At 29.5% G+C, this 19,116-nt stretch overlaps 1 protein-coding gene across 1 annotated transcript in view; it reads right to left on the reverse strand.

Annotated features, from left to right (window-relative positions):
• ProRS-m (prolyl-tRNA synthetase 2-like protein, mitochondrial) overlaps positions 1 to 19,116 on the reverse strand; it is a 28,018-nt gene that overhangs the window by 6,539 nt on the left and 2,363 nt on the right. The window contains exons 4-12 of the mRNA XM_067281619.1: positions 18,237 to 18,320; positions 15,581 to 15,653; positions 14,312 to 14,419; positions 11,713 to 11,806; positions 9,615 to 9,646; positions 9,478 to 9,533; positions 5,029 to 5,108; positions 4,729 to 4,864; positions 2,951 to 3,130 (exon numbers count right to left, since the gene is read on the reverse strand). Of these exons, the coding sequence (XP_067137720.1) occupies positions 2,951 to 3,130; positions 4,729 to 4,864; positions 5,029 to 5,108; positions 9,478 to 9,533; positions 9,615 to 9,646; positions 11,713 to 11,806; positions 14,312 to 14,419; positions 15,581 to 15,653; positions 18,237 to 18,320 (843 nt within the window). The remainder of the gene's footprint in view (positions 1 to 2,950; positions 3,131 to 4,728; positions 4,865 to 5,028; positions 5,109 to 9,477; positions 9,534 to 9,614; positions 9,647 to 11,712; positions 11,807 to 14,311; positions 14,420 to 15,580; positions 15,654 to 18,236; positions 18,321 to 19,116) is intronic.

Here is a 19,116-nt window from a genome sequence, read left to right on the forward strand (position 1 = left end):
TACCAATGATTGCCTTAAAGATCGGGCTATAATTTGGCTAATTAAAAGATCAATATAAAGTAATTTGTCACTAGAGGTAGACGTTAGGTGCCATCTCTTAACTACATTAATAATTACAATTTTTAATAAATTAATAATTTGGAAGCTTCTGAAATAAAAGAATTGACCCAGGTGGGCTTGAACCCGCAATCTCCGCTTGCTGTGCGGTGTGCTTGCCAATTACGCCACCCGGACCCTGAGCAAGTCTTCGCTTCTACCTCTAGTGACAAATTACTTTATATTAATCATTTAATTAGCCAAATTACAGCCCAATCTTCAAGGCAATCGTTGGTAATTCACGATATTCTAATGTTCAGCCAAATTAATACATGTGCCATGATTCTAAAGCACAAAGTAGAGCTTGAAGTCTTTTTCTGTGCTGATGTTTATTTTTCCAATTTATTATCATGGTGACATTGTTTCATTCAAAATTTCCTGTAGTTGTAGTGCACTTTATTCACATGTTAAGTCTTACTGTCAAATCTGCATCCACTATTCTTATGCCACAAGTTTCAAAAGTTTCCTTCACTTAGATGTTTTTGCTAAGCTTTACTTTATCAACCTGGTTTCACCAGTTTTTTTGTTTTTGTTTTTATAGGATTATATAAAAGAAACTATTTTTGCATTTTTACGATATGTATTTATTTAAACAAATCTTATATGAAGTCTTTCGGATGTTAAGCTTAGCAATTTGAATCACGTGTGGGGCTTCACACCTATCCAACATGGATCACTTTTCAACTATTAATAGTAGACCAGTATTAATTAGTAGTCGTTGACTATCCTCTCCCGAGAGATCAACTACTACTTTTGGTCAAATTACTTCGACTCCCTTCTGCAATAGTCCTTTCTACCGGACCAGTAGTATGGTGGCATTCAAATAGGAAAATTACATAATACAAGGTTATTGGAGAGCACAAAATAAGTTTTAAGTGGTTTTCAAGGGTGCAGAGTTTAAATATTTTTTTTTGAAAATGATAATTTTTAGGCCTTGTTTTATTCATTAACACAAAGATTAATTTCTCACGAAGTAAAAATCTAAAATGTACTATGTGCAGTATAATCTCCAAATAGCAGACACTATTGAGACCAAGAAGTTTGTCCACTATTTAGAGGTATTTGCTATTCGGAGGTACTGTACATGTCGGTGGCTATACCATATCTTAACCTGGTAATAATCGTTTAGTGAAAAATATGATGGATTATGAAAACATCAAATTTTCATTAGGAATATGAATATACTGAAAAGTATACTTGTGTATATAATTAAAATATATATACAATATATTATTAAATTTTTTAGCTGTAAGAATCTCATTTTAATTGAATCTCATTCTAATGTCAAGTTACAAAGGCAATTTACTATCCACTTGAAAGGATAGGAAATATATTCGGGATTGTTACATTTATAATGTCATTTATGATCTAAGTGACTAATAAAAATCAATACAAGGATTTGTCTGTTTTGTAATTAGCAAGCAGGTGTAATTTTTTGAACATTTTTGCTTTCTTCAGTAACCGATTTATTAAAAATTACACTTTAGCCACTACAAAGATCTTAAAACGGTTACAACAACAGCATTTGTTTGATGAAAGGTCATGTTATGAAGGCAATTTGCCGACCACTTTAAAGTGTGGGAAGATATTTGGTTTTCTCACATTTATGATCTCAAGTTTCTTTTTCATTAATGCTATACTATGGTTCTTGTTGAATAAATGAATAAGTTTGGAAAAGTTCAGTTTTCTCAGTATAATAGGCTTAATTCTGACAATAAAACAGGAGTTTAACAACATTAATATTTATAACAATAAATGGTGACTGAACCAAGACAAACCAGATTAATTTTCTCTAACAAATAAAGAATATTGTTCAACTTCTTATAGCCTGCCCTCCTCCTATCTTCCCCTATTCCTATTTTAAGCCAGTCTTTATTTCATGCCTATGGTCAAAATTCATTGTCTGAAAGAGTATTTGAACCAATTCCTTGTTTTTAAAATATTTCATACATAATTAATTCTTTCAGAATATTGAAGGCAGGAGGGACATTGCGTTTACGTAAAGTTGATTATAGACGACAGTGTCCGTAATTTAGAGATAAATATAATAGATGTCCTATTTGAAGGGTGTGAGGATTGTACAAATGTCTGTTAAGTAGAGGTGTCTGCTATTCGGGAGTGTCTGTTAATGGAGGTTTCACTGTATATTGTTGTTCTGCAAGTTTATTATGAAAATTATAAAATGTTATTTGTATAACATAAAATTAAACTGATCAAAGATTCAAAAACCCAATTTATAGTTAAAGTCAAATTAACTGTTGAATTGTCGTTCTAATCTAGCATGAGATGGCAGCATAACTACATACCTCTAGACAAATTATTTAGTATTTAATTAATTATATAGACATATTATAGACCAATAATTTGACAGTTCATTTGGCTTTAACTAATCAAAGATAATTTTATAGTTTTCTAATCTATATATTTGGTTGGTGAAGTGGCCGAAGTTAAGGCACCAACATACAACTGTAGGGGACCAGAGATCAATCTAGGCAGTCAAAATACCCCAGTAATTTTTTAAGAGTGGTGTATCCCGGACAGATCATATGCCATTCCTCATAATCTGGCCACCCTACTGTGAACCTGACCAACCCATAATGGGCTTGAAAAAGGCCTTTTAGTGCTCACAGAATGAAAAGAGTAAAATAAAAGTGTCCATATTTTCAATTATTTTTTTTTATAAATTATAATATTCATCAAGTCTGAGTCATTTTGAATTTTAAAAATTCATATGGGGCTGTAAACTATGTTTTAAATCAAAGATTTCGAAGTTATTTTTAAACTTCAACTTTATAACTCATGTTAATTATCAAACAAAAGAAATACTACATTAAATTAATCTTACGTACAGTACCTTTTTGCCAATAATGACAATATATGGAAGACCAATTTCTTTGGCATTATTAAAACGATAGCCAATTGTTAACTTTGTTCTTTGATCTACAATTACATTATCTTTCAAATGTTCCAGTTGGTTCAATGAGAATGAGATGTCATGAGCAAACTGCATTGCAGATTCTTCTTTGCTACCAGCCTACAATATTAAAAATACAATATAATGAAATACAATGAACATTTTAAACAATAAATAAGATAAATCAATAGTTGAGTGAAAGAATATGAAAATAAATTACATAAAGTCATTTTTATAATTTAACTAAAGAAGAGTTTTGTGTATTAATATAAAGTTTTTGTATATAAATACTAAACATGTTTTGGCAAAAGAAAGTGACATCATTCTTCCGAAAAAATGTTGACTAATTAGAACATGTAGGTTGTAAATGTCATTTTCTTTGTCACAACTGTTGTTAGGATTCTGTAGAATCCTATCTTTTTGTTTAAAAAAACAACAATTATTGTAGTTTTGAATGTACTGTGATAAGCTTAAGTTCAGTTCTAGAACACTACCTCATGATGGTATTCAAGAATGGGGAAGGATTTGAACAGAATTAGGTTTGAGAAAATTCTTTTAAAGAATGTTTTTGGAGACTTCTCCCTCCCAAAAAGGAGTATTGTTAGTGACTTGTAGTCATATCACACTTAAAATAAACATATTTATTGTTTTTTGTACAAATAATTGTATAAATCTGTACAAAAAAACCTGCGGTATGTTTAATCTATAATTGTAATTTGTACAAAGACACAAATATGCTCTCCAAGCATGTTATTTGTAAAGCCAAGCATGCTCTACAACTCAAATTAATACTGTAGTGTCTTGCCCCTGTACATCATACTTGTCCTTTAACAATAGAGTTGTGCCAGTCATCTATTAACTACTTTTAAGGGAAAACTTTAAAATTGAAATAATGCAACTTCCGGTTTGCATCAGAAGTTTGTGTATGGTTACTCGGGGCCTCCTGCCCCAAGGTCTCAATATCTGGTCTAGGATTTAATTTATCTAACTAACTCCGTTCTCGAGATGAAGGAAAGACAGACGGACGACAGACAACAGTGGGAATTTATAGGTCTACAATTTTTTTAAATTGCAGCCCAATAGCATTTGAATTTATAGTGTAATTTAGTTTACAGTTGATCCAATTAAAAGTTAGTTTGCCAAAGAAATATAAACTACACAATAGCATGACTTGGTGACCTCTCATTCCTACTATTGGCTACAGTCCTTTCAACACTAAACCAACTATAGACCAGTGTTCCGCAACCTTTTTCTACTTGCGGAACAAACCATTGATTTAAAACAAATTAAAAGTAAAACAATCAATTTGGGCTTTTATGAGGCAATGGTATACAACAGCTGTAGATCGACATTAATTTTTTCTTACAGGAATATAATATATAATAATATGCTTACATTATGATCAGACTTATGGATGAAGAGTTGAAATGATACAACATCATGAAAACAAGAATGTAACCTATCTTCTCAGATCTTTCACAATGATGGAAATGTGTTTTGTTATATTGTAACTTTTCTAATGAAGCTAAAATATTCTAAGTGTTATAAAATATCGGTAAATCTTATAAAATACTTTAATAAATCCAACTCAAGATTATTTCAGAATAAAACTGCATAATTTAACAAGTAAATGATAGGAAAATTGGACAAATATCAAATTTATTATTTATATTTTATTTTTATTTTGTGAACTAATTAAATTCCATTTGACTACAAACCTTTGGCGTAATCACACAGACTAATGCGGGTGCTATTTGTAAAGGCCATTTTAATTCGTTTTCTGTCGAGAGAATTTCTAAACACGCACCTAATACTCTTGACACACCTAATCCAAAGCATCCCATTTGAAGTATTCTAAATTCATAGTTTAAAAATAAAAGCAAAGAAATTTATTTATTTATTTATTTTTTTACAATAAATCCATTGAAAGTCATTTCAAATATATATAAAAGTTCTTAATTTATAAGAAAATCAATTTGTAAACTAAATTTTGATTAAAATAAACTAGAAATTCTTACTGCATTGATCCTTTACTGGATTTGTATGATGCATTAAATGGTTTTGTATACAATTCACCCAAGAGAAATGCTTGAGCTACCTACCAGAGAAATTTATAAATATAAATAAATGATGCATGTTATTATTGATTATTTGAAAATCAATTTTTATAGTTAATTATTTAAATATTAATATAAGTTTAATCAATCATTTATGTAAAAGAGAACTCCAGACACTTAATTTTACACATTTTTTTAAAGTCATAGTTAACAATCCTTATCCTAATATTATCCTTATATACTGTATTTTACGGACTATAAGATGCTATGGACTATAAGACGCACCTTAATTTCGGAGGCAATTTTTCGAAGAAAAAAGTGTCTTATAGTCCGTAAAATACGGCAATTCTTAATAAATTAGAGAATTATATCATTCACTGTATTTAAAAATTAAATTAATCAAGCGTAAATCATTCACATTTTTCACAGTAATTTTAAGCAACAATATGTAAGAAGATTGAAAATAATTCCATAACAATATAATAATATATATAAATATTAGAATTTTAAAATAAAATTTAGACAAGTGACTAATTAACTTCAAAAACTGAATTTTTCGATGTTATGTCAGCAACAAGAATATGGTCACGAACACAATGAATGCAGAAATATTTTAATGTTAAAGAATATAATGCATAATGAATAAAAATCTAGAATTGAATTTTCACAATTTGTGACAATAGAAAATAAAACTAGTTCACAAGACTAATAAAATTATTTATTAGTCTTATTATTTCAAATGTTTTCAAGTCAGATAAACTGTATATTAAGTAATAAGAAGATATTGATGGTTCAAATTCAAAATGAACAGATCAGTTTCAAACTCTTTTCATAACAAAATAAAGTAGGAGTTCAATTAGCAAATGGTAAAGAATATCCTGAAAGCTGGTTCCTTATTAAAGCCTAGAGATTCACAACAGCATCAGAAATCCTTTATTTAACTTCCATAACATGCATTGGCCATTTTTACATAATGTTAGGTCCTTGTCAGATGAATAGACACCTTAAATATTTCAACTGATGAACTTCACAATGCAAGTAACCTATTTCATAATAAATGTAACTTGAATATACAGTGATACCTCAGTTTTTGTCGATAATCCATCCAAAAACAATTGGCGAAATCCAAAACCGACAACAACTGAGGCAATTATTTCCATATGAATCAATGTAAATCTAATTAATTCGTTCTATACACTCCGAAATACATACCAAAACACATTTTATAGAAAATTAATACAGCGTTAAATACTAAAAGCATTAAGATGAAAGCAATGGAATTGTTTGGCTAGACACGTGGGGTAATGTTTTGTCTTGTAGAAGCTAGTTGGACATGAGCTTCTAGCCTATATTGCCCTGTGGCAAAGTGTGACGTAATTGTCATGTAATAGTAGTTGTATGTGTTTATGATGGTCGTATTGAGGAGAATAATGCCTTCCGGGAATCCATTTAAGGGTAACTGGCCCCTATTCAGGTGTTACAGACATGGAGAAAACCCGGAAAACTTCACATGGCCAGCCCGCCCTGGCAAAACGCGAACCCATGACCGAACTCCCAGTGTTCGGGAAATGGAACCATTGGCCAATGGTGGGCTGTGTGGGGTAATGTTCACACAACAAGAAATAATGCCACACTGCACCGAAAAACGCATGGATTGTTCTTTGTTTTCACAAAATTAGCAGCGAGGTTACTTGAGCATGCCGATGAAATCTGAGGCAATCGATGAAAACCGAAACAAATTTTTTGCAATAAAATTCAATGAAAACCAAGGTAAGTTACTGTGTATGTATATACAGGGTGGGCCAGCGAAAACGAAACAGCAGAGTGTTTGTGTTTGTCCAAGCAAAGTGCTCGGACAGGTCGATTTTACTCTCGAGGGAACATCTTTTGCAATAAAGTTTTTGCGATTCTGAATACAACAGACAACAAAAAATTTTAAAAACTCATTTATTTTGTATTAACTAAACAAACATTTTTTCGAAATAAATGTTTGTCTAGTTAATACAAAATAAATGAGTTTTTAAAATTTTTTGTTGCCTGTTGTATTCAGAATCGCAAAAACTTTATTGCAAAAGATGTTCCCTCGAGAGTAAAATCGACCTGTCCGAGCACTTTGCTTGGACGAACACAAACACTCTGCTGTTTCGTTTTCATTGGCCCACCCTGTATATATATACACAGGGGTGCAAAAGTAAGTATACAGTTGAGAATCTGAGAAATACAAATGTTTGGTGTTCATTATTATTTAATTCTCTCGTAAACCTTGTCACCGGTGCTGCCAAAGTTCATGCGCTAATGTTTTCGGCCCCTCACTAGGTCCTTCTTCAAGCGAAATTTATTCTATTTTCTTTTTTGACCGTTAAAACGAAGAATATCCTCTTTCTGGATAAAATTCGAATTGTCTGATTCTGTATCTATGGAAACTGCGTGCCATCGATATTCTAAACTTTACGTAATACGATTACGTGCTTAACTTCGTGATGTAAACTACCAAAACGTAATCCAACCGCATCTTTGTCCAATTCAGCTCCCTGTAACGGCCTCTTTAATTATTTTGCCTCCGTTGGTCCGTATCGCTGTCTTGAATTAGTGCCTGCCATGCTAAAGATAACTTCATCTCGTCCTTCGAATTGATTGGTTGGGTGTACTTGAAGGCTTTACAAATCTCCATTTGCTCTAGCCAACGAAGGCAGTCCGTATACCGTGTGGTGACGAGGAGTTTAGCGCTCTCAAAATCCGCTGTTATTTCTTGATCTGACGTGTAAACCACAAGCGCAGTGCTGTTTCTGTTATTTCTAATATCTTGCTGATGTTCTTTCCACCTAATCTCAACTGATCTTTTCGTGGCACCAATGTACATTAAATCTCTGTTAAATCTATAGTCCTTTAAAGGGACCGCGTACACCCCTGGGAGTTTTTTCTTGTCAGGTTTATCCTTATCATTATGGAGGATTTGAAAAATCGATGGGCATCGCCTGTACGCGATGCGTATTTCTTGTTTCTTCGCAATTCTTTTATATAAGGATACCAACTGGGGGTTGAACGTTACCGGTACTATTCGTTGTGTCGATTGTCCTAAGCTGTCATTACTGGGTGGCGCCTGGTTCGTACTGTCTCGATATTGCTTCTCTATCTTCTGTATTATTCGATAATACCCATGCCTTTTTGCCACTTCTCATATGTACTTCATTTCCTGTTCACGTGCTTCCCGTGTCGAGCAGTGCGTGTGCGCCCTTTTGACCAGAGTGCGGAACACCGTCATTTTGTATTGGTGTGGGTCACACGAATCCGCTGGTATGTATATCGGGAAATTATCATTTTTGCGGTATACGGAGGTATTTATGCCATTTTCCTTTAGCTCAATGTTCAAGTCCAGGAAATGTATCCAGTTCATTATTATTTTTTTTATTATCTTTTATTAGTTCATATTCCTTATTTGTGACTTAATTTGTACATAAAAATAAATGTCTTTTCTTCCTATTTTCTCCTGGTATGTTTTTTTTTCATAATAACAACTGTATACGTACTTTTGCACCCCCTTGTATAATGCCATTGACATTCAAATTGATGAATGTAGCATACCAAAACTTTAAATATAAAAATAAAAATAAAAAAAATTAAAAAGAATCTATATTTATAATTTTTTTCCTTTATTTTTTTCTATACAATATAAATAAAACTCAATTTGTTCTTAAGAAAAATTAAAGTTTTACTTGTAAAGTAAAAATGAAGGTAATATTGAGAAACCCAATCATTTTACAAAAAGCTCATAAATGTTTTGTTCAATTTATGTATTATAACAAATCTTATAGGCTATATTAAATGAAAAATGCAACGTTAGAGAATAGAATAGAATAAGTTAGAGAATGGAATCAAAGTAATGACAATACTTATACCACAGATATTATGCCAAATTCATTAAATCTTAAATATGTGATGGAAAAATGCTGGATTTTACCAGGTACTTTAATGCTATATGAAAACTTAAAAATTAAATTTATTAAGGGATACTATCAGTATTCATTTATATTGATAAATTCACATAAATTTTTTCCAATGATTAGAAAATATTTATGAAAACGGTAAGCTTAGAAGTGCTAAATTGATTAAAGGTCAAAGTTTTTATTACAAGATAAAATGTTTTCAAAATACAATTGTCTCAACATCAGATCCTATACATTTTAAGATTGTTTTCTATGGAGTCTATAAGTATAATGAACAAACTGTTGACTGCTTCCTCATCTATACATTCATAACTAAGCTCTCTTCCAGAAATATTACTAATTTAGAATTACATATCATTTGATTTTGTTATACTAATCAAGACTAAAGGTTTACAATGACTACTTAGGTTGGAATTAATTATTATTAATAATATGCTTAAGTGAAAGCTTATTTATCAAGTAATACCTCAATTCCTTTGTATTTAATCATTTCATTTCCACAGTTTTCACATTTCATGCTATCTTTAAGAACAAAATTAAAATTAAATTAATAATATTTAAAATAATTAAAACAATTAAAAATATAAATTAAATTGTCCTTACTATTGATTTCTATATTTGCTCCTATATTACATCTTATATAGAAAAAAAAAGAAAAAATATTTTATAAATTTTTAATAAAAATTATTAATTTTAGTATTATTATTAAAGTACAGTAAAATCCACTTATTGTAATCACACTGGGCTTTACCTCCAGTCAGAGCCGAAGTGCCCACCAGTGGCCAAGTGGGTAAAACCACTGAACACTGGTTATGAGTTTGCGCCTGGCCATGGTCTGGCCATGTAAAGTTTTCTGGTTTTCTTCACATTAGTAATGCCTAAATAAAGGTCAGTTTTCCATAAAAGATCTCCCGGGAGGCATTTTCCCATCACAGATCACCCAACGTGTCACATTGCTGTAACCAAATAAACCGGGGGTGACTTGATAGGTGAAACAATGAGGTGACTGCCTCAAGTGGCAAAATGAGCATTCAAAAATGTTCAAAAGAAGAAAAAAAAAATAATAGAAACAATGCCAAATACGATTAAGTCTCATAAATATACTTTATAATTTATGTAAGAGAACCAGAGCTAAAAGTGTTTGCTATTGGCAACTGTTCTGGAAGCAGGAGAGGCAAAAATTGGTTTTGCCTCAGGTACAAGTTACCATTGAGCTGGCACTGCCTCTAGTGATGATAATATCTGATTAACAATTACTTTTTAAAACACTGGTTAAGACAGATAATGATAAATGATAACTATAAGTGATATTCTATTACAATAAGGAGTTTTTTATTAGTGTATTTCATCTTATATGTGTTAGGACATGATGATTCTGATAACATTATATGGCTGATAACAATACCTGAAATCACAATAAGTGAAATCTACTGTACTGAATATAAGAAAAAAAAATTCTACTTTATTTAAATGATTTTTACTTTAGTATTAAATCTTATCTTAAAACAGTTTTTAAAAGTTTTGTTACATGTAAAAATAAAATGGCAGGACAGTCCTATATTGTTATTTTTTCTTGACAGACATAAGAAATGCAAAAGAAAAACGACAAATTATAACTAAAAATATAATTCTAAAAAGCAAGCATTAAAAATAATCAACGATTTAAATTTTATTGGGATCAACACACACCATACAAATTAACTAAAAAATCAGATGATAAAACTAAAAATATCCTAAGTACTTTCAGACAATTCAAGCCCAAAGAGGAATACATCCTTAGAATATACAAAGTTTTAAATTTCTAAGATATTTCTCTAACATTTGTTATTACTTGAAGAATGCTTTCTTTTAAATAGATGATTTCTTTAGTTCAACCATCAGTACAGTGCTGCTGATTCCCTGAAAATAGATACATCTAAAAATACTTGGCAAGTCTTTTGTTTTGTCGCTATTTTTCAGTAAATTTGCAAGGTGTTTGTTGATTTCAATGAAGTACTCATTGTTTCTTTTTCATAATAAAACTTATTAAACTAAACGTTTATTTACTGGAAATGATTGGGCTACATTACTGCTACTAATAATTATTAAATATTGAGTAATTTGGCATTAGAGATAGGCATTAGGCACAGGCATTAGGCACCATCTCTTCTTAAATATTATATGCTGTGCGAACTGAGTCATCCCCAGTCGGTGCTGTTAATAACTGTATGGTTATCAAAATTAAATATGTCTGGAAGTGAGGGATCAGAGGAAAGCCCGGTAGTGTAATTGGAAATGCATCTGCATGGTAAGCAGTAGTTGTAGGTTCAAGTCTTGCTCCGCATTGATTCTTTTCTTCTGAAAATTTCTAAATTATTTAATAAATATTAATTTAATTATAATTATTAAATTTAATAAGAGATGGCGCCTAACACCTACATCTAATGACAAATTACTTGGTGTTTAATAATTATAGTACTGGTAACGTAGCCCGACTTAACCTGGTAATCATTTGGCTTTGATATGATCGTTGGGCTTTAATTTATTTATATATAGTTTTATAAATTTTTAATTGAGGTAAATGTTAATTTTCTAAGAATTTTTAATGTTTTGAAAAATGTACATTTTAAATCTAATTTAAAAATAAAACACAAATTTATATTTGTCCAGTTTAAAACAAAACAAATATTTTAGATTATAAATAATACAGATTCGTACTTACTTTTTACAGAAAATTAAATCATCTTCACCAATATCACTAAGAAAATGAAATTCATCTGTATATCTACCTCCTATATTTCCAAATGTACCTTTAACTACACATATAAAATTATATTAAATAAATATGTTAAGTTTATCATTAAATTAAATTTAAAATTTTTATTAATAAAATATATTAACATTTTAAAATATTTTATAATGTTTTAAATACCAAATAAAAAATACTAATGTAAATTCTAAAACTTCTGCATTAAATACTAATTGTTCAGACTAATTTATCAAAATTATCACTCAATTGAAATAATATCAAAGTTATTGTACCGTATTGAACAATTATACTAATTTCAATTATAAATTTTTATAAGTACTATTTAATGATAGTGACGCATTGTAAGAAATAATCATTATGTGAACATTACAGAGCATACTTAGACAAACCTGTAGGCTCATAGGCTGTAAGTAGCACAATTTTAATGATAATGTATGAATGACTGCCCTTTATTGGCTTTCTTCAGGTTAGTTTACCTAAAAATGGCCAAAAACATTAGCTTACATTAACTTAAACAGATTTTCTTGGAAATCTGAAGGTGTCAGTTTATTCGGAAAGATGAATTCTAGTTACTTGGTGTGCATTTTTCTACACATTAAATGTTAGGTATATACAAGAAATTAAGTTCATAATTGTAATTGTTGTTTTTTTAGTTTATTTTTTAATTCTTTCCATCCTGTTGGCACTAAGAGGATCTTTTTAGCAAGCTTATTATGAATTTGGCTAGGCCCACAATGGGGCAGCTGAGTGTCAAGGATAAGCCTGATATATCCAGATGGATTACCCTCAAAAATTCATGAGGATTTTTAACTCATCTGGATTTGATCCTGGGTCCCCTAAAGCAGCAAGCAGCCACTTTAACTGCTTGGCCATCCAGTCAGTCGTCTGTTATTTCTTAATTTAACAAATCTTATTTTTAAGATTTGTCAGTCGATTAAAATAATGGTCATAAGCTAGAGATTATTATTTGCTAGTTTGTGACTTTAACAAATAATTTATATAGTTAATAGTAATGTATAATTTATTATTTAAATAAAGCATAATATCTAGTGATGTACCTCCTACTATAATTTCCCACTAAATTTAATGGGAATCCACCAACTTGGCAACATGATTACTGGCAATGGCAGAATCCTCAGATGTTTTGATCAGTAATTCATCTTGTATTTGCTGCATTATTAACAGCTGATTCTATGTTGTCAAATTCCTTTATGTGCCACTGAATTCACCTTACTACCATTAACCTTTATAGTAACTCTTTGGGGAACAAATGCACTGTAATTGAAAAGGCAGCATTTGACAACAACTTTAAAAATTTTATTTAAAACTTTATCAAATTTTTATATTTTTTTCATTACATTATTTTTCTGTGGGTACATTTGTACTCCTTGTAGGATTTTAAATTATACAAGCTGAATTTTTTTGAGGGTTGGTTTTTGTTGGTGTAAAGTGTATTGCACAAATGTTTAGTTCTGGTTTCTCAAAAGTTAGATGCAATCAATCTTGTACTGAAAATAATTGCAAGAAGAAATGGATGCAAGAAGAATTCACAATCTGAATAATATTTGAATAATTAATAAGTACCTTGATTGTATTGCAGATGATCTGACAAACCATATTTGACATCATAAATGTTTTTAAAAACAGCATTTTGAAGTTTAAACAAATAAATTTTAATTTTTTGTGTCAATGGAGAGGGATTAAGCCCCATTAGTTCTCTCCTTCCACTGCTAACAGGCTGTTAACAATGTGCAAACAAAAAAATTTTCCAGAATTTGTATATAATGGCTTGTTATGTTGTTTAAATTTCTACTTTTTACAGTACATTACTTCACTTTGCTACTGGAAGTTAATTTTAAATAAAGCATAAGATGCCTATAAAAATTTGTGTATAAATTTGTATTTTTGAATGGCATATAATTTTACTCCACTTAAGAGTATCTGTTGAAAATTTTAAATCAGAGCTATGAGGGCTAATCCACCATTGTTCTTGTTGCATACATGCCAAATTACCAAGACTATGCTGTAGTAAAAATAAATCAAGAAAAATGTTCTAATTCTCGTGAAATAGACTTTTGTATTCTGTACTAATTTTGGAATTGGACTTGATCCTGATGACGGTCTACGAATAGACCAAAAGCACTTGAATTTTAGTAATAATCCATCACTTGTTTGGTGTTGTGTTTGAAGTTCAAATGGATCAAGTGACCATTTCAGAATAAGCCTACAACTAACTTGAAAAACTACTGTTGTATTATGATTAGTTTTAAGCATGGATTTAAATGATGTTACCGAATTAAATAAAAACTTGCTTAAAAGTAAATAATAATATAATTCAAATAAATAATTAAGCAGAATCCAATTTCACTCGCTGTTAAAAATGCATAGATTATTTCAGCTGAGTAACTACAATGACAAATTCATCCTAAATAATAATTCAATTCTTATAAATCTTAAAAATATTCATATTTATAAAATTTGACTTTTTATGTAAACTTAAATTAAAACAAAACACTGTAATAAAATGATTATAAGATTATTATGTAATTACCTTTAACTGGTAATATACCTAACTTTTTAAATATATTTTCATATGCTTTACAGACGTGATTATATGTTTCTACTGCTTCTTCCTCAGAAGTATCAAATGTATACATATCTGAAAGATTAAATTCACATTTAAATTAACATGCTTAATTCTGTCAATGAAAAATAAATTTTATTTTACACCTAATTTATATAAGATAATATAATTATTTTTATTTATTTAAAAATCATTAAAAGTGACAAATTATAATAATTTCAGTCTTTTAGATTTATCCACAGGAAATATATAAAGTATAGCATAATTATAATGTAGATCAGGGGTGTCCAACCCGCAGCCTGCGGGCCGCATGCGGACCAATAAACGTGTAAACAGACAAATTTTTTAATTTTATATTTATTTATTCATTTCAATAGCATAAACTCAAAAAACAAGTTTAACAAAACCGTAAACCTTTATACATAGGAAATATTTAAAAATACTTGGAAATGTGTGAATGAGAAAGGAATACTAAATAAAGCTGGTGTAGGGAAAGGAGAGAAAGGCCCAAAGATAAAAAGTAGTGAGAAAGGTTAAATGGACCTTCTGTTATGCAAATATCGACTCTCAATTTTTCAGCCTTCCTCACTTCTTTATCTTTTGACCTTTGTCTCCTTTCCCCGCATTTGGGTCTATAATCCTTTGAGTTCCAACTCCAGCTTTATTTAGTATTCCTTCCAGCGTTGCAAGATTTGGCTACTTTGTGCCAAATTTGGCTAACCATTTTTTAGTTTGGCATAAAAAATATCATTTGGCGCATTGGGTACTTTTTGGGCTACATATTACTTATAAATATATTAGCTGAATAAAAATGCACTTTAAAATGATGTTTCGCCATTTTTATTGATTAGAGACCCAAATAAAACAAATATTCGTGTTTTTCAAATAAATTTTTGTTTGTCTCTTTTATAATAAATGAATTTATCTATTTCTAAGTAAAAATTGAAAGTATCTGTAGAAGTAACTTTTTAAAATATCCTTTTTCGTAATAAAGTTTTAATATTACTATAATCTAGACATGCTAATCCTTAAATATACAAGTATATTTAAGGATTGGACTACAATATACTTGGTCCAAAACACCATGACTTCTTCCAATGTAGCCCAGAGAAACAAAAAGGTTGGACACCCTTGATGTAGATCATTGGTTATATGTATATTATATGTATAATAAAATTTTAAATTTTATATTATATGATATTTTTTTATATTGATTACATTAATACATTGAAATACCTTTCATGATGAATTCTTTTGTTCTCAGAAGACCAAACCTTGGTCTCATTTCATCACGGAATTTTGTTGTTATCTAAAAGTACAAGAATTTATAAATATTTCATTTACTTTTATTTATATGATTTTCTATTTTAAAAAATTTTATAATTTTAAAAATTGATTTAGAAAAATAATTTTATTTACAACATATTTCATATAATAAACATTGACTTTTTAGTAACTGTTGTGGCAAAGCAATTAAAATAAACTATATTAAATTTAATTTAATTCAAAAACTAAAGTTACAATTATTTTGCCACAACAATTACTAAGAAGTCAATATTTAATATACGAAATGTGTTGTAAATAAAATTATTTTTCTAAATCAGTTTTTAAAATGTGTAATATTACATAACTTGATTAATTATATTATTAGTCTAATGACAGCATAATATGGCTTGTAAATTAGCTATAGATTGCAAACTAATATAAAAGAAAATCAACAAAACATAAAAAAACTTTTGTTAATGTATCACCCAAGATCATTGATTTTGTTCAATTTATGGAAAGCAACATTGTTTGGAATTACAGTTTGGCCAATCTTTAAATTTGAGTCAAATGCTGCTCAAACTAAGATAGTTAGATAATAATAATAAACACTGCAAAAACCTAACAAACCAGCGAGAAAATTATAAACAAAGTGCAAACGTTTTCGCCCATGTTAGATGGGCATCATCAGCCAACAAACTGCCTGACGATTAGTCTAGTTTTAACTAGTTGTAAGGAAGCAGTTGTTAACTTAGTAATGATATTTATATATTAAAAAACAATCAGGCTTAGTTGTTATGTATATATACTAGGTTACCGGAAAATTCAATTAACTAATGTTACCTCGTTTAAAATAAAAGTTTGAAAAAGCAAGCAAATTTATAATAAAATCAAGACTAATTAAAATCAAATCAATTGAAAGTTAAAGCATTTTTAAAAACCACGTAAACATTGTTTGGAAATTTTGAAATTGTAAATCAAATTAATTATTACATTTACATTATTTGTGTGTGGCGATGACAGAACATTTTGCTTTTAAAATACATACAGACAAAAATAATATATAAACTAAAACTAAATCTGTATATTTGTATTTTGTATATAAGCAAAGATTATTATTCAGAAATCAAACTTAATGAATAGTTGTTTTGGAAGCAAATGAATGGCCATCTCTTCAACTCCAAGTCTGAGTCAAAAGTGAAATCTTTTTGTGTTTCCTATTCATATGCAAAAACCTTCCTACTCCTTTGTTAATCATTTCCACAAATTCATGCTGAGTCTAAAGAGGAAGTTAACAGGTGGTCCTTTCAAGGAATGAATTGTAGACCCCATAGGTGACCCAGTGTGATTTACTTACACACTGCTTCTGTACAGTGTTGGTTTTAGTTTTGGTGAAACATTTTGTTTTGTACAGATATACAGATTTTTGGAATTATAAAATTGTAATATTAATATAGCATCAACACTAATAATGTTTGCTTAATATCATAAATGTTGCAGAAATTGCAAAATTATATAACTTAGATATAATTAATGTAATGCCTGTCCCCATGCCGACATGAACGGGTCCTCCTGCGCAGGCGGGAAAAAGAACGGACCATTAAGTAAAAAGAAAAAAAAGAAGCAACGACATAGCATGAATGATGTGTCCGCTTCAAGATGATTAATATCTGTTTAATAATCAGTATCAAGATGATTTGTTTAGTGTTCTTCGTTTTGTAATGTTCTCTGTATCATATTAAAATATACATCATTATATGTCATAAGAAGCTCTTCATATTCTTTCTTAAACTATGTTCTGCATACACTTCTTAATGCCCAGCCCAGCCATCTATAGACACCACATTAATATAACCATATTATTTGGCTTAAATAATAATTCATCTATTGTCTATATACAAACATCTCCAAGCCCAATATTTTAATCATAAGCCAAACAGTTGCCATATTAAATTGGGCTACTTTACTGCTACTATTACTAGTAGTGATAAAGTAGCCGAATATGGCAACTATTTGGCTTATCATCTTTTGTCTGTATTTATTGACAAATTATGCCAAAAAAGTTTTCTATCTAGTGATATTTGAACTAAAAACAATAGATTTACTGTTTTTACTGAATCATATACTTTAACACATTTAAATTTTGTTTATATTACATGACCATTTCTATCAACAAAATATTGTAAGATCATAGAGAAAACTCATACTGTAAGTTTGATAAGATGCCTATAAGATATGAATGAGTTGCAGAAACAAATCTGTACTGGAGGCCAGATGACTGAAGTGATTAAGATGTCAGCCTAGTGCTGTAAGGACTTGGGTGTCTAAGATATGTCAGGCTCTGTCACTCATCACCCAGCTGTCCCACTTAGGTCTGGCTTCCATACCCATCCCCAAAATGGATATGGAAAGAAAAGTTTCTTAGTGTTTATGTTACAGGCAGAAAAACTAAAAAAAAAAAAAAAAAAAACCCAAATCCTGTACAATAATACTTATTTCTGTCATAAATTTATAAAAATTTAAACTTTTAATAAGGCAATTTAAACAAACGTAAACTTAACATACTGTAATTATACATATACACATAAATTAATTTTTCTTTATAAATATCAAAATAATAGATTCTTACTTGATATAATTTCATTGGAAATAATTTATGAGATAAAAATGCTTGATGACGAGACATTAATTCGGTTATGGCTTCTTCATGAGTCTGAAGAGAAGAAATCAACATATTAAAATTCAGTATATTAGATCACTAAAAGTTTCACACAGTACAGCTTATGACATATTTATTAATCACGAGTCAATTGAAAGTTAAAATTATTTATTATTATTATTAATATTTCAATATATAATTATTTCATTTTCCTTATCACTGCTAAAATTAGTCAATGCTCTTTATAAATTGTTTCTATGTTGAATAATTTCCAGCCAAGTAAATACTATTTTCTACATAATATTATCCTAATGATAGTTTCAAAAGACAACAATGAAATTTGAGATAGTAAAATACGAAACACATGATACATTTAGTAAAGAAATTAATATATACGAAAGCATCACTGAATAATTTTCAAATAACATAAATACACATATGCAGGTGGCATATTTCTCCGCTACCTAGAATGCAGATATAAGAGAAATTTACTTTCTGAATAAGCCTTGAATATTATAACGTAGCCAAATATTTGACTGAAAAGTAAACAATTGAACAAATTCTAATAATCTATTTAATTTACATATATAGGGAAACAAAAACACAATTCCAAAAACATTTAATTGACTATATTGCTTGTAGACTTATGATATAATAGGCAAAACTGTTTTTCATGAACATTGTTTGTTAAATAATTGTAATATTAAAAAAACAGTGAAATTTCATTTACCTAGCATCCGGTATGCCAGCAAACCCAATAATCCGGCATGTCGAGTTCATTACAATGCATCAGAAGTGACAAACCTTCATATTGTGTTGAACAATTTTTACACAAAAAGAAAGGAACAAT

This window comes from Centruroides vittatus, unplaced genomic scaffold (genome assembly GCF_030686945.1).
Source record: "Centruroides vittatus isolate TY-2023 unplaced genomic scaffold, ASM3068694v2 contig_923, whole genome shotgun sequence".
In the NCBI taxonomy this organism is placed as follows: domain Eukaryota; kingdom Metazoa; phylum Arthropoda; class Arachnida; order Scorpiones; family Buthidae; genus Centruroides; species Centruroides vittatus.